This window comes from Dasypus novemcinctus, chromosome 14 (assembly GCF_030445035.2).
Source record: "Dasypus novemcinctus isolate mDasNov1 chromosome 14, mDasNov1.1.hap2, whole genome shotgun sequence".
NCBI lineage: Eukaryota > Metazoa > Chordata > Mammalia > Cingulata > Dasypodidae > Dasypus > Dasypus novemcinctus.
Window position 1 is genome coordinate 48,067,555 of NC_080686.1, and position 13,831 is coordinate 48,081,385.

At 38.8% G+C, this 13,831-nt stretch overlaps 1 protein-coding gene across 1 annotated transcript in view; it reads right to left on the reverse strand.

The window, feature by feature from the left end:
* LOC101413052 (carbonic anhydrase 1) overlaps positions 1-13,831 on the reverse strand; it is a gene marked incomplete at its 5' end in the record, with an annotated part of 28,582 nt that overhangs the window by 14,211 nt on the left and 540 nt on the right. Inside the window, 3 exon segments of the mRNA XM_058276242.2 lie at positions 412-473; positions 10,579-10,646; positions 12,701-12,824. Coding sequence (XP_058132225.1) covers positions 412-473; positions 10,579-10,646; positions 12,701-12,824 — 254 coding nt within the window.

The following is a 13,831-nucleotide window of genomic DNA, read 5'->3' on the forward strand; positions in this document are numbered from 1 at the left end:
CTTGAACTAACAGATGAAAATCATGGTTATCAATCATTGCATACTAATAATATCTCAAAAGAACACCCTAAACTCCTGCATTTTTAACAGCTAAAGAAATATAGACATCTCTCTTCAAGAAATGTTTTTAAAAATCACAGTTTAGTTTGATACAGTTTTTAAAGCAAGTTTGAACAGCCAAGTAACTTATTTTTTCTATAGGCCTCATCCTGCTGAAATCTGTAAACAACTGTGAAAAACAAACCAAACAGTTACCTTTCCTGAAACAGACAATATATAAAGAGTGCCTTCATTTTCAGATTGGTAGCTTTCTCTCCAGCCTTCCTAGTTTCTACTTATATAATTAAATACATTGTGTAGTTCTGTGGATTCTTGTTCTTTGATGTAAACTAACTTATTTAGTCTATTTACATTGGCTTTAACTGCATTTCAGACATCAACTATTTTCTTCAACTTTGAGTTGGCTTGACCAACTTGACCATAAAAAAATAAATTGTATAAAATAAAGATGGTTACAAATCAACACTCTATAGCTAAAATTTTACTTGTTTTCCAATTTAAAACCAGTCAGGTAAGGTAAGGTTAGGTAAGGTATTTTCTCTTTGCCTTAGGAGAGGGAATTTTGCTAGATTTCGACTGATAATTTAGGTGCATGTTTTCGTGGACTCTTGTATTTTGTAAGTTGTTCATAACATGTAACAACAGATAAAATGGCAAACAAAAGCTTGGTTTTTGATTTAATGTGGGCAAGATGCTCAAAGACATACAAGTCAAAATCCAGGGATATAGCAAAAAAAAAAACAAACCTCTTACTGTGATCTATTTTATTAGTTACAATTAGCACAGTGTGTAGTATAATATAAATGATCAATAAAGGTTAGCTAAAATTTTTATAAGTCCAAAAGTTCCTTAGCTCTCCAAGCATTCCCAATTTAATAATTTTTTCTCAAAAGTTTTCAGGGACTTTCCTGGCATTTGAGTAATACCTGCTTTTAGAAAATCAATTGAACCAAGCCTTCCTTGATGAGGATGTGGAGTGAGAAGCTTCAGAACTCTGTCCCTCCACAGAAGCTTTGGACATCCAGCTAGAACTGTCTTTCTCAATGCTTTCAGTAAACAGTTAAAGTACTGCAGTAACAGGTTGAGCTTTGACTCAAGAAAAAGTCTACTTAAAAGCAGTAAGTTCTTGGTGCCCTGGCTAACACCATCTCATTCCTCCCTGGCTTGGAGCTGAGCTGGGCAGCTCCTACTGCAAATCCATGGTCCTGGTTCTGGAGGGAGTAGTGCAACCCTAATGCAAATACTGAGAATATGTATATTTGGCTCAGTCTGTCTGGCAGTGGCCTAAGAGACTCGTGGTCCCAGAACTTGTCTTGTGTATAGAAGGCAACTCACAGAGCTCTCCTGTAGAACACTGTGGAAAAGAAGTCAGTTGGCTCCCTAGAGCAAGGGATTGCCAGCTGCAGGATATACAGAGCCATGCCTGTGATTATGAGGAAACTGTTTCCTAAGGAAGAGGGGGCATTCATATCTGTGTAAATAGAGGAATTCACAGGGCGACTGTACATGCCCAAGACAAGACATACGGACAGGAAGAATATGGGGGCCCCTATGCTGGCTTGGAGCTTCTCTAAACTCTTTGTGTGAATACGCCCTGAAGGAGAGCACTTGCACAGGTCAATCTGCAAGGATTGAGAAAGGTATTTCTTTCCTTCCTTCCTTCCTTCCTTCCTTCCTTCCTTCCTTCCTTCCTTCCCTCCCTCCCTCCCTCCCTCCCTTCCTTCCTTCCTTCCTTCCTTCCTTCCTTCCTGTTGTTGCTAGCTCCTGGCATTTAATGGAAGCTCTGACATAACATTAACTATATATAAGCTTAACATGCCTTAAGAGTCTAAATTCCAGTGACAACATGTTAAAATACAAATCTTCCAGGTTTCAACAAAGGATTACAAAACATATAAAGAAAGAGGAATTGATGGCCCAGGCAAAGAAGAAAATCAAAGCATTAGAATACATCACTGTGGAAGACCTGGGACATACCAGACAAAGACTTTAAAAAAGTGGTCCTAAATATGCTTGAAGAGCAAAAGAAAAATATGGAGAATGAACAAAAGGAAATCAGGAAAATGATAGATAGAAAGAAAGAGAATATTAGTAGGGAGATGGAAATTAAGAAAAGGAATAAAAACAGAACTGAAGACCACAGTAAATAAATTAAAAATTCCCTAGAGGGGTTCAACAGCAGATTGGAGTAAGCAGAAGAAATAATCAATGAACTTGACAATAAGACAACTAAAATCATCCAGTCTGAAGAGCAGAAGAATGAAGAAAAGTGAACAGAACCTAAGGAACCTCTGGGATACCACCAAAGGTGACAATATACAGATTATGGAATTCTGAGAGGAGAGAAAGGGGCAGAGAGATTATTCAAAGAAATAAAAGCTGTTAACTTTCCAAATTTAATGAAAGATATGAATATACACACCCATAACGTTCAACAAACTCCAAACAGGATAAACCCAAATAGATCCATACCACAGTATATTATAATTGAACCATTAAAAACCAAAGAGAGAATTCTGAAAGTCACAAAAGAGGAGCAACATGTCACATGAAAGGGAGTCTTAGTAAGATTAGGTGCCAATTTCTCAATGAAACCATAGGGGCAAGAAGGTGGTAGAAGGACATTAAAGTGCTGAAAGCAAAAGACCGTCAACCAAGAATTCTGTATCTGGTGAAACTGTCTTTCAAAAATGAAGGCAGAAGATTGTAGGAAGATGACATCACACTAACACAGCCTGTTAGTGTGATGTCATCTTCCCACAATGGATAAAGAGACAAAAGCTGTCTGAAGGACCTGCTTTGGGGGTTCTGTAGACCAGGATAGGGCTATATAACTCCTAGTAGGGTGAGAGACAGAGAGCCAAAGAAGCCGAAATGACAAACATGAGTTACCAAGCCCCTGTGGCAGTCTGGAAGGGTTTCCCTCCCCCAGCCCCAGGATATTAAGCTGGGGTAAAACCCTGGCTCACTGCAGCCAACTCAGAGGGGAACAGACATCTTCCTCCCTGTCAGCAGTTTCAAGAGAAAAGGGAGGGGGAGTAAGGGTGCTTTATTTCAGTGAATTCAGCCAGCATAGCCCACTTTGAATCTCTGCTCTGGAGATTCAGCAAGAAAGTCCAGAATGAAACATCTCTGTAGAAAGGTGTGCTGATGGATGCCATCTGCTGGCCGGTCTGGAAATTGCATGGACCAAAAATAGTGTCTGTTCTCTCTGTATCCTAACCCTGGGAGAAAATTTGTGTCCCACTAGTGAGTCACTGGCCTGATTTTGATAACTTAGGTCAGGCAATTTTAAAGACTTAGAATAAGTTGAACCAAATATCAAAGAAGAGCTGTGGAAAAAAAAATAGGCAAGAGAGAAATAAGCCATCAGAGTAAATTCTGTAACATATTCCAATGCCTAAACATGAGCAAAAATGATAAGCCAAAATAACTAACCTGAAGAGATATAGGATTTAGGGTAATTAGTGTTTATCACATTTCCCAAATCACTTTAAAGAATTTAAAGAAAATATGAGTAAAGAAATAAATGATATTAAGAAGACACAGGCTGAGCAAAAAGAACAACTTGAAAGCCTGCAAAGAAAAGAAACAGACTTTATGGGAATGAAAGACATGATGTATTTTTTACATTAAGGGGAGTGGGATGTGGTTCAAGCAGTTGAACGCTTACCTGCCACATGGGAGGTCTTGGGTTCAGTTTCTGGGGCCTAGTGAAAAAACAAACAAACAAACAAAAACAAGAGCAAAACAAACAAACATACACACCTAACTCAGGGAAACCAATGTGGCTGAGTGGTTGAGTGCTGTCTTATCAATATGAGGTCTTGGGTTTAACCCCTGGCTCATGGTAACTAAAAAAAAAAAAAATTAGAGGCACATAAGAGCAGATTTGAATTGCTTGAAGAAAGAATTAGTGATTTCAAAGACAGAACACCTGAACTGGAAAAGACAAGAGAACAGAAAGAGAAGAGAATGGATAAAATGGAACAGAGTCAGAGGGAATTGAATGACAATGCAAAACACACAAACATTGGCATTATCCATGTCCCAGAAGGAGAAGTGAATAGAAAAGAGGGAGATAGAATATTTGAGGAAGAAGTTATCAAAAAATAAAGAACAGAGAAGAAATAAATGAAATTTATTTCTACCAATCATTCAAAGATGATCCAATATCAATCTTGCTCAGCTCTTGCAAAAAATTGAATAGGAAAGAAACACTACCAAACTCATTCTACGATGCCAACATCACTCTAAAACCAAAATGAGACAAAGATACTAAAAAAAGAGGGAGAAAATTACAGACCAATATCTGTAATGAATATAGATGCAAAAATCTTCAACAAAATACTTGCAAACAGAATCCAAAAAAACATGAAAAGAATTATATACCACCATCAAGTGACTTTTATCCCAGGTATGCAAGGGTGGTTCAACACAAGAAAATTAATTAGTGTAATAAACCACATTGATAAATTGAAGAAGAAAAATCACATGATCCTCTCAATTGATGCAGAAAAGGCATTTGTCAAAATACAGAACTCTTTCTTGATAAACCCTCCAAAAGATAAGAATAGAGGGAAGCTTTCTCAATATGGTAAAGTGCATATATGAAAAACCTACATGGAAGTCGATTTGGCTCAACTGATAGAGCGCCCACCTACCACATGGGAGGTCCAGGGTTCAAACCCAGGGTCTCCTGGCCCATGTGGTGAGCTGGCCCACGTGTAGTGCTGTCACGTGCAAGGAGTGCTGTGCTGCACAGTGGTGTTCCCTGCATAGGGGAGCCCCACACACAAGGAGTGCACCCTGCAAGGAGAGCTGCCCTAAAAGTGCAGCCTGCCCAGGAGTGGTGCCACACACACGGAGAGCTAATGCACCAAGATGATGCAACAAAAAAGAGATGCAGTTTCTCAGTGCCACTGACAAGAATACAAATGAACACAGAAGAACACATAGTGAATGGACACAGAGTGCAGACAACTGGTGGCGGGGGGGAAGGGGAGAAATAAATAAAAATAAATCTTAAAAAAAAACCAAAAAACCCTACAGCTAGCAAGTAGAAAGCTTTCCTACTGAGTTCAGGATCAAGACAAGGATGCCCACTGTCATCATTGTTCATCATTATTGTGGTAAAGGATCGAGTTAGAGCAATTCGGCTAGATAAAGAAATAAAAGGGACTCAAATAGGAAAGGAAGAAGAAAAACCTTCACTATTCACTGATGATAGGATCCTATATCTAGAATCTCCTGAAAAGTCCACAACAAAGTTACTAGAACTAATAGACAAGTTCAGCAAAGTGACAGGATACAACATTAATATGCAAAAATCAATAGCATTTCTGTACTCTACTGATGTGCAATCAGAAAAAAAAATTCCATTTATAATAGCAATGAAAACAATCAAATATTTAGGAATAAACTTAACCAAGGACATAAAGGACCTGTATTCAGAAAAATACAAAACATTGTTAAAAGAAACTGAAGAAAACTTAAATAAATAGAAGGACATTCCGTGTTCATGGATTGGAAGACTAAAATTCGTTAAGATGTCAATTCTATCTAAACTGATTTACAGATTCAATGCAATCCCCAAAGAAATCCCAAGAGCCCTTTTTTTTTTTTTTTTTTTTTTTGCAGAAGTGGAAAAACCAATTATCAAATTTATCTGGAAAGGTAAAGGGCCCTGAATAGCCAAAAACGATATTGAAAAAGAAGAATGAAGTTGGAGGATTCTCACTTTCCTGACTTTAAACCATATTATCTAGTTACAGTGGTAAAAACAGCATGGTACTGGCATAATGATAGACACATTGACCAATGGAACTGAATCAAGAACTCAGAAATAGACCACATCTTCAGTGAAGTGATTTTTGACAAAGCAGTCAAGCCCATCCAGCTGGACCAGAACAGTCTATTCAATAAAGGATGCTGGGAGAACTGGATATCCATATCCAAAATAGAGAAAGAAGACCCCTATCTTTTGCCTTATACAAAAATTAACTCAAAATGGATCTAGGACCTAAATATAAAAGCAAAAAATAAAAAAATAAAAATAAATAAATATAAAAGCAACAACCATAAAACTCCAATAAGAAAATGTAGGAAAACATCTTTAAGTTTCTTAAACCTTACACACACAGCATGAGCAACAAAAGAAAAAATAGATAAATGGGACCATCTCAAAACTCAACACTTTTGCACCTCAAAGGACTTTGTCAAAAGGGGAAAAAGGCAGGCAATTCAATGAGAAAATATTTGGAAATCACATATCAGATAAGTGTTTAACACCCATGAAATACAAAGAGATCATACAGCTCAACAATAAAAAGACAAACTACCTGATCAAAAAATAGGCAAAAGCAGTCTTGAAGCCAAATGCAGCATGTAAATGTTTTGCCCTTCTCCCAGTGTGGGACATGACTCCCGGGAATGAGCCTCCCTGGTGCCGAGGGATTACTGCCAAGCACCAGCTGATGATGTAACTAGAAAATGACCTTGAATAAAAGGGTCAACTCGGAGCAGCAGAATATCTCAGTCTACATATAATGCTAGGAGTTAAAAATGCTTTTTGACCTGAATAAAAGGGGGAAATGGAAAAGACAAAGGAGTTTATATGGCTATGACTTTCCAAAAAGAGCCAGGAGGTTATCAGAGGGGTTGCCCTTATACACACCTAAGCAGAGTCCCAGAGACAGATAAAGTATATACAACCCCAGGTATTGGTTCTTCTGAGGGCTACAGAGACCCACAGGTTCTATGGTCATGGCAGATGGAGTTCAGTGCCATGTCAGTTGGTCCTACTTTGGAGTTTGTGTTTCTGTGTGATGGAGCTGGACTCAGATGTGATCTTTGTCCACAAGCCTCTCCTGTTACTTTTACCAGATCTGTAGTTGGGTTTAGTGTATACCCAGGGGACCTAAATCTCTGGACTGACCATGTGATAGCCAGGCCCTGAGCCTCAACAGACTTGCAACTCCTACACTCTGGTCTATTGAACTTACCCCACTCAGCTAACATGGAGGTGAAGAAGGTCAACTACCACACCAGGGAGCCAAGAGTGCCTACAACTGAAAGCAGGAGAATTGCATCCAGCATCCATGTGGAATCTAAGGCCCCTCTTGATATAGATGTGGAGTGGACACAACCATTCTATGGTCCACAGGATGGAGGAATAGAGTATGGATTAGAGTGGACTTACTGGGAAACGGACTTGGTCCAGTGGTTAGGGCGTCCATCTACCACATGGGAGGTCCGCGGTTCAAACCCTGGGCCTCCTTGACCCGTGTGGAGCTGGCCCATGCGCAGTGCTGATGCGCGCAAGGAGTGCCGTGCCACGCAGGGGTGTCCCCCGCATAGGGGAGCCCCACACGCAAGGAGTGCGCCCCGTAAGGAGAACCGCCCAGCGCGAAAGAAAGTGCAGGCTGCCCAGGAATGGCGCCACCCACACTTCCCGTGCGCTGATGACAACAGAAGCGGACAAAGAAACAAGACGCAGCAAACAGACACAGAGAACAGACAACTGGGGGAGGGGGAGGCAATTAAATAAATAAATAAATCTTAAAAAAAAAAAAGAGTGGACTTACTGATATTCTATTCATGAACTATTATGATTAGTAATCGAAGAAAATGTGGCATTGTTGTGGAGAAAGTGGCCATGGTGGCTGCTGGGGGTAGGGAATGGGAGGAAGAGGTGTGATGTGGGGGCATTTTCAGGCTGGAGTTTCCTGGGTGGTGCTACAGGGACAGTTACTGGACATTCTATGTCCTCCCATGGCCCACTGGGTGGACTGTGGGAGAGTGTGGGCTATGGTGTGGACCACTGACCATGAGGCAGTGCTCAGAGATATATTCACCATGTGCAATGAATGTCTCATGATGATGGAGGAGGTTGTTGTTATGGGGGGAGCAGTGGGGTGAGGGGGGTGGGGGGTATATGGGGACCTCATATTTTTTGAATGTAACATTAAAAAAATAAATAAAGACAGAAAAAATGGGCAAAAGACTTGAAAAGAGAATTTTCCAAAGAAGAAATGCAAATGGCAACGAAACACATGAAAAATATTCAACATCACTAGCAATTAGGGAAATGCAAATCAAAATTACAATGAGAAATCATTTCGTACCTATTAGACTGGTTGCTATTAAAAAATCAGATGTGGAGAGATAGGAATGCTTATTCACTGTTGTTGGGAATGTAGAATGGTACAGCCACTGTGGAGGACTGCTTGGCAGCTCCTAAGGGAGTTGAATATATCCAGAAGAACTGAAAGCAGATGAACAGACACCTGCACAACGATGTTATTCATGATTGCCTAAAGTTGGAAACAACCCAGGTGTCCAGCAACTCATGAACGGATAAACAAATTGTGGTGTATACATATGATGCAATATTATGCAGTGGTAAGACGAAATGAAGTCATGAAGCATATGAAAACATGAATGATCTTGGAGGACGTTATGTTGAGTGAAGCAAGTCAGACACAAAAGGACAAATACTGTATGACTGTAGTATTATGAACTAAATATATTGTGTAATCTCATGTAGTTAATGATTAGAAAATAAATCAACAGAAAATAGAAGGAGGGTAGAGAATGGAAAGCTGAATTAGTAAAAACTTTGCTTGTAAATCTTTGGAATTGAACAGAAATGGTTAAAGTATATCATGATGTTTGTAACTATCAGTGCTATTATATGGGTATGACAATGCTTGAAAGTCGTGTGTATTTTTAGAAGGAAAGCTAAAAACTGTAACATGGGACTATACAAGATAGTAAAACCTCATGTTAAACACGAATATGGGGAGGTATTGCATATATAAGACCGCTTTTACAAAATCTAAATACAAATATATCAGAAAGAAGGAAAAAGAATAGCAGCTATTATGGCAGGGAGGCACAGAGAGATTGAGAGGTGATGAGTTCTGTTTGTTTTTTTAATTTACTGTTATTATTGGAATAATCAAAGTGCCTGCAAATAATTGGTGTGATGAATGCTCAAATATGTGATCACACCAAATACCATTGATTTCACTCTTTGGATGGATTTATGCTTTATTAATATGTATCAATAAAATTGATTTGTTAAAAAAAGGAGGGCAGAGATGAAGACATTCCCAGATGAACAAAAGCTGACAGGCCTTACAAGCGATGCTAAAGAGAGTTGAAAGGAAAGGACAATGAGCAATAGGATGAAGCCATGTGAAGAAACAAAGATCTTTGGTAAGATGAAAAGCAGAGTAAATGTAAATGCAAGTACTATTGTAGTTTTGGTTTGTAATTTCATTTTTTACTTCCTATAGGCTCTAAAAGGCAGATGCATAAAATGTAATGAAAAATAAGTCGTTTTGGAGTCATGATGTATAAACATGTAATTTGCGAAAATAACTATGTAAAGGTAGGAGGACAGAGGGATATAGGAACAGATTTTGTGTAAACTATTGAAATTAAGTTGGTACCAAAGCAAAAGAGATGGTTATAGATACAGATATTAAATTTAAGCCTCATGGTAGCTACAAAGAAAATATCTGAGAATAAGCAAGATAATTGAGACAGAAATTAAAGTACAGGTTGCCAGGACAAGGGGGCAGGGAGAATGGGGTTTTAATGCAAAATGGGTGTAGACTTTCTGCTTGGGGACATGGGAAAGTTTTAGTAACGGAAGATGATGAGGGTACTGCAACATGGTGATTATGATTAACCCCACTGAATGGTGTGTGTAGATGTGGTTGAGATGGGAAAGTTTAAGTGTATGTATCCTTCTACAATTAAAGAAGAAAAAAGAAAGAAAGAGCAACTAAATAGATAATGACAAATGCAATGTGTGATCCTGGGCAGATTCTATTAAGGAGGAGAGAAATCTCAAAATGACAAATGAAGAAACTGGAATATAGACTGTAAGGTTTATAGTAATGTTAAATTTATTGAACTTGATACCTGCACTTGAGATGGATACATAAGTGAATATCCTTGTTCTTAGAAAATGTACATCGTGTCCAAGGAGCATGATGTATACAACCTACACTAAAGGGTTCAGAAAATGGTTTGATAGGCAGGCAGACAGACAGATGGATAGAAAGATAGATAGATTGATAGATTGATGGATAGATAGATGGAGTGTTATAGTAAATGAAGCAAAATGTTAAATTTGGTGGATCTGGTATTTGGGAGGCTTAGAGACTTTGCTGTATGTGGGTCTGTATTATTTTTATAACTGTCCTGTAAGTCTGAAGTATTTCAAAATAAAAAGTTTTTAAAAAAGCAATGATTCTTATATAAAGTGGGAAAAAATCCCTTTATTAAAAGGCTATTTGGAAGAGCAGGAATTTGTTTCCCCTCTGAACATTCTTCATTTCAACCCCACCAGAAACTTAGTTCTCTTCATAGGGAGAAGTAGAGAGAAAGCAAAGCAAAGTTTTAGGGAACTGTTTTCACCTACAGCCCATTAGTAGAATGGCAATTTTTTTGAGATCCGATGGTTAAGAAATAGTGTTAGCAGAATTATTAGCTCTCTCTAACTCACCTTCATCAAAACACCAATAATTATCAAAGCGTCAGCCTTCGAGGCAGCTTCAGCAAGGCCCCTCCTTTCAGCAGCAGGTCACCCACGATGTTGACAGCAGATATTTGGGCTGTGGGGATGGCGGAGGGGTTCCACCGTAGGAATCACCCGGGCACGTCGGCACGTGCCTGGTGCGTTTAAACTCGAGCTGGGTCGTCCGGGAGCTGTGGGAGTGGATGGCAGGGGGCCAGTGGCCTGCACGGCTGTGTGTCTGTCCTTTCAGCGTCAACTAGTTGGGCTTGGGGTCCTGGGTTTCTCCTGCTCCTGTCGCAGGGCCACTTCCTGCTGCAAACCTCTGGCCTCACGTTTCAGTTGCTGAAGGGATTGCAGTAGATTCTCATTCTTGTCAAGTGCACCCTCCAGGAAGGCATTTCTTTCAATGGCTAGATTCGAGCACTGCTCGAAGTCTTCCAGGGACATGACTGGAGCGCGTTTTTCTCTTTCCAAGCCATTTGCTTTTCCAGCTCTTGGATATACTTCTGCAGTTGATTTTTAATTAATTGCTTTAGTCTGTGTGAGGTCATCCTCTACCGCTGAGATCTGTCGGTAGCCCTCAGAATCCGCATTTCAAACTTCTCCCTGGTTTCTGGCTTCATGAAAGGCAGTTATTTTCTGACAGGTCCCTGCTCCTGGTTTCTATTTGTTGCAACTGCGTTCCCAATTCAGCTTCACATTCACGGCTTTTTCTCAAATTAGAAGAAAGGATCACTAAATTCAATTTCTTAGATACTACCGAGTATACCTCTAAAAAGATGACACTAATTTAGACTCCCAGCCCATTTGATTTTAATCTACCTTGAACATCATGTGGGAGAAATGGAAAAACAACATTTAATCGATTTCTGAAGCACTGAAATTCATTAGCCAAACTTTACAAGGTAATATAAAGGAAGTCATATTGTATAGAGTTTCCAAATCCTCTATTAAAATAAAAAATGCACATACTCTATAACCTAGCAAACTCTCTTGTAAAAATTTGCCCTATATAACTACTTGGATTTTTGCATAAGATGTATGTACAGATGCATTCATTGCAGTTTTTTTTTTTGAAGTAACTAAACCTTGGACTTTATATGTGGTAAGCAAGTGCTCAACCACTTAAGCCACATTCACTCCCTCATTGCAGTATTTTTTGATAAAAGCAAAAACAATTGATCAAATAGCAGAAGACATTATAATTGTCCACCAATAGAAGTCCAGTTAAATAAATTCTGATACATTCATCCAACTGAAACACTATGCGGTCATTAAAAGAATGAAGTGGAGCTAAATCTACTGACTTGAAAAAATGATCATGATGAATTGGTAAGTGAAAAAAAGTAAGTCGCAAAACTATAAGTATTACAAAATTCATTTTATAAAAGTAAAAACAAAAAAGCAAATCTGTATGTACATATCATATTTTCATACATATAAAGGGAAAAGCAAAGTTGTCCCCTTTTACTCTCCAGTCTCTCTGCTAACAGTTTGATATACACGTTCCAGATTTTTCTATGTCTATTATACAGACAATAATGTCTTGAAATAAATCAATAATTTCCGTGTTAGGGCAGATCAAGAAGCTAGAAGGTAGTGGCCTGCACCCAGGGTGTCCCAGTCCATTACCTGGTTATGTGCTGTTGTCTGTCACCATTCTTATTGTTAAACTTGACCCTTTAGTAGACTTGTATTGAAGTTCAACCTGGCCACACTTCTGCCACAGGTGTGTCCAGGCTTGAATGCCTAAATTAGGGAACCATAGTGCGTTCCAATCGAGGGCATAGATTTAAAGGAGAGCAGCACCGCTTGTGGCTAGTCTGTTGTGGGGATGACCATTTTTGAAGTATCCTCCAGGGAAAGATGATTCTTGGGCTCAGGAGTTCAGCTCCAAGTTTCAGCTGTCTCTCTCTTCAAGAGAATTTCCCCTCTCTTGCCACACATGGTATGCCTGAGTTTGATTTTAATGGAGCCAGGGTTTTCCTTATAGGGACCAGAATGCTCATTCCTTTGGAGTCATTATGATGGAGTCTTAAGTGGCAAGGTGGGCTGCTTCTAAGAGCACTCACAGAGTAATTCCTCACACCTTCTAAGTAATATTACCTCTCCAGGATATTTTGCTCCATCACTGTGTGCTCTGAACTGTAGTCTGTTGTACTGCCCCATTGAAAATGGAACTGATGGAGTCTAGAGCTTTAGCTCTCAGAGAAAGAACTGCTTTTCAGCACTGGAAGAAAAGGGACCTATTATTAGCCTTATGAACATAAGCTCATTTGTCTATGCAGTTAATATAAATCTGAAATTTTAACTAAATTGCGTTCAATAATAATGAAAGGAAACACTAGTGCTGATGTTTTCATCTTTCTTTCTTGTTTTTTTTTAAGTTCACAGCCGTGATGAAGGCATTCATATACATGGTGCACCCCTTACCATGGCAGAGGACGTAATCTGTGAGTTTTATACAATTTCAGCACACGAGCTGTACTTTGACCAATTTCTACCTCTAAGAAAGCATATTGGAAGATGTGTAATTATATTATTTTAGGGCTGTCCTTGAACCTGCTTTATTTTGAAAGTTTATTCATTTATTCTTTCAACAAAGAATGTATAGGCAGCAATGCATCAAAATCTTTAGTAGTTTATTTTAGTAACAAAGTACTCATCATACACTTTACAACTAATCAATACCCAACAGTGTGCCTTGACAGTGTGATAAAGAATACCTCGCCAGGAACAAGAGAAATGATGCTGCGGTTGCTTTTAATTTTTAATCGAATAGCCATGTTGTTTTGGGGGGGTGTATCGAATCATACGATTTATTAGACATGATATCATACCTAATTTAATATTAATAATGGGACATATCCTCAAGGGATATGAAGTTTAGTTTCAGGGCCTTGTATGGAAGTGCTAAAACAAGTGTAGCCTTTTGAATCAATAGAGTTGTCTTATGAAATTGTCATTTAATAAATTATTCAGTAAACAGTTATGAAAAGTTTACTATGCAGCAGGAAATGTGCTAGACTCTGAGGTATAAAGTTGATTCAGTCCTTGTAGTCTGTTAGGGAGAGAGGAAGACAGACAATTATACTTTGCATAGAACTATTCCATGCAAGCTTTGTGCTTGCTGGTACAGAAGCATTTCGCAATTACAGAGCCATTTTTCTTGCCTAAGTAAAATAAATGTATTTTTCACCATTGACTCCCTTCTTTATGTGCTTCTCCTTCATCCCA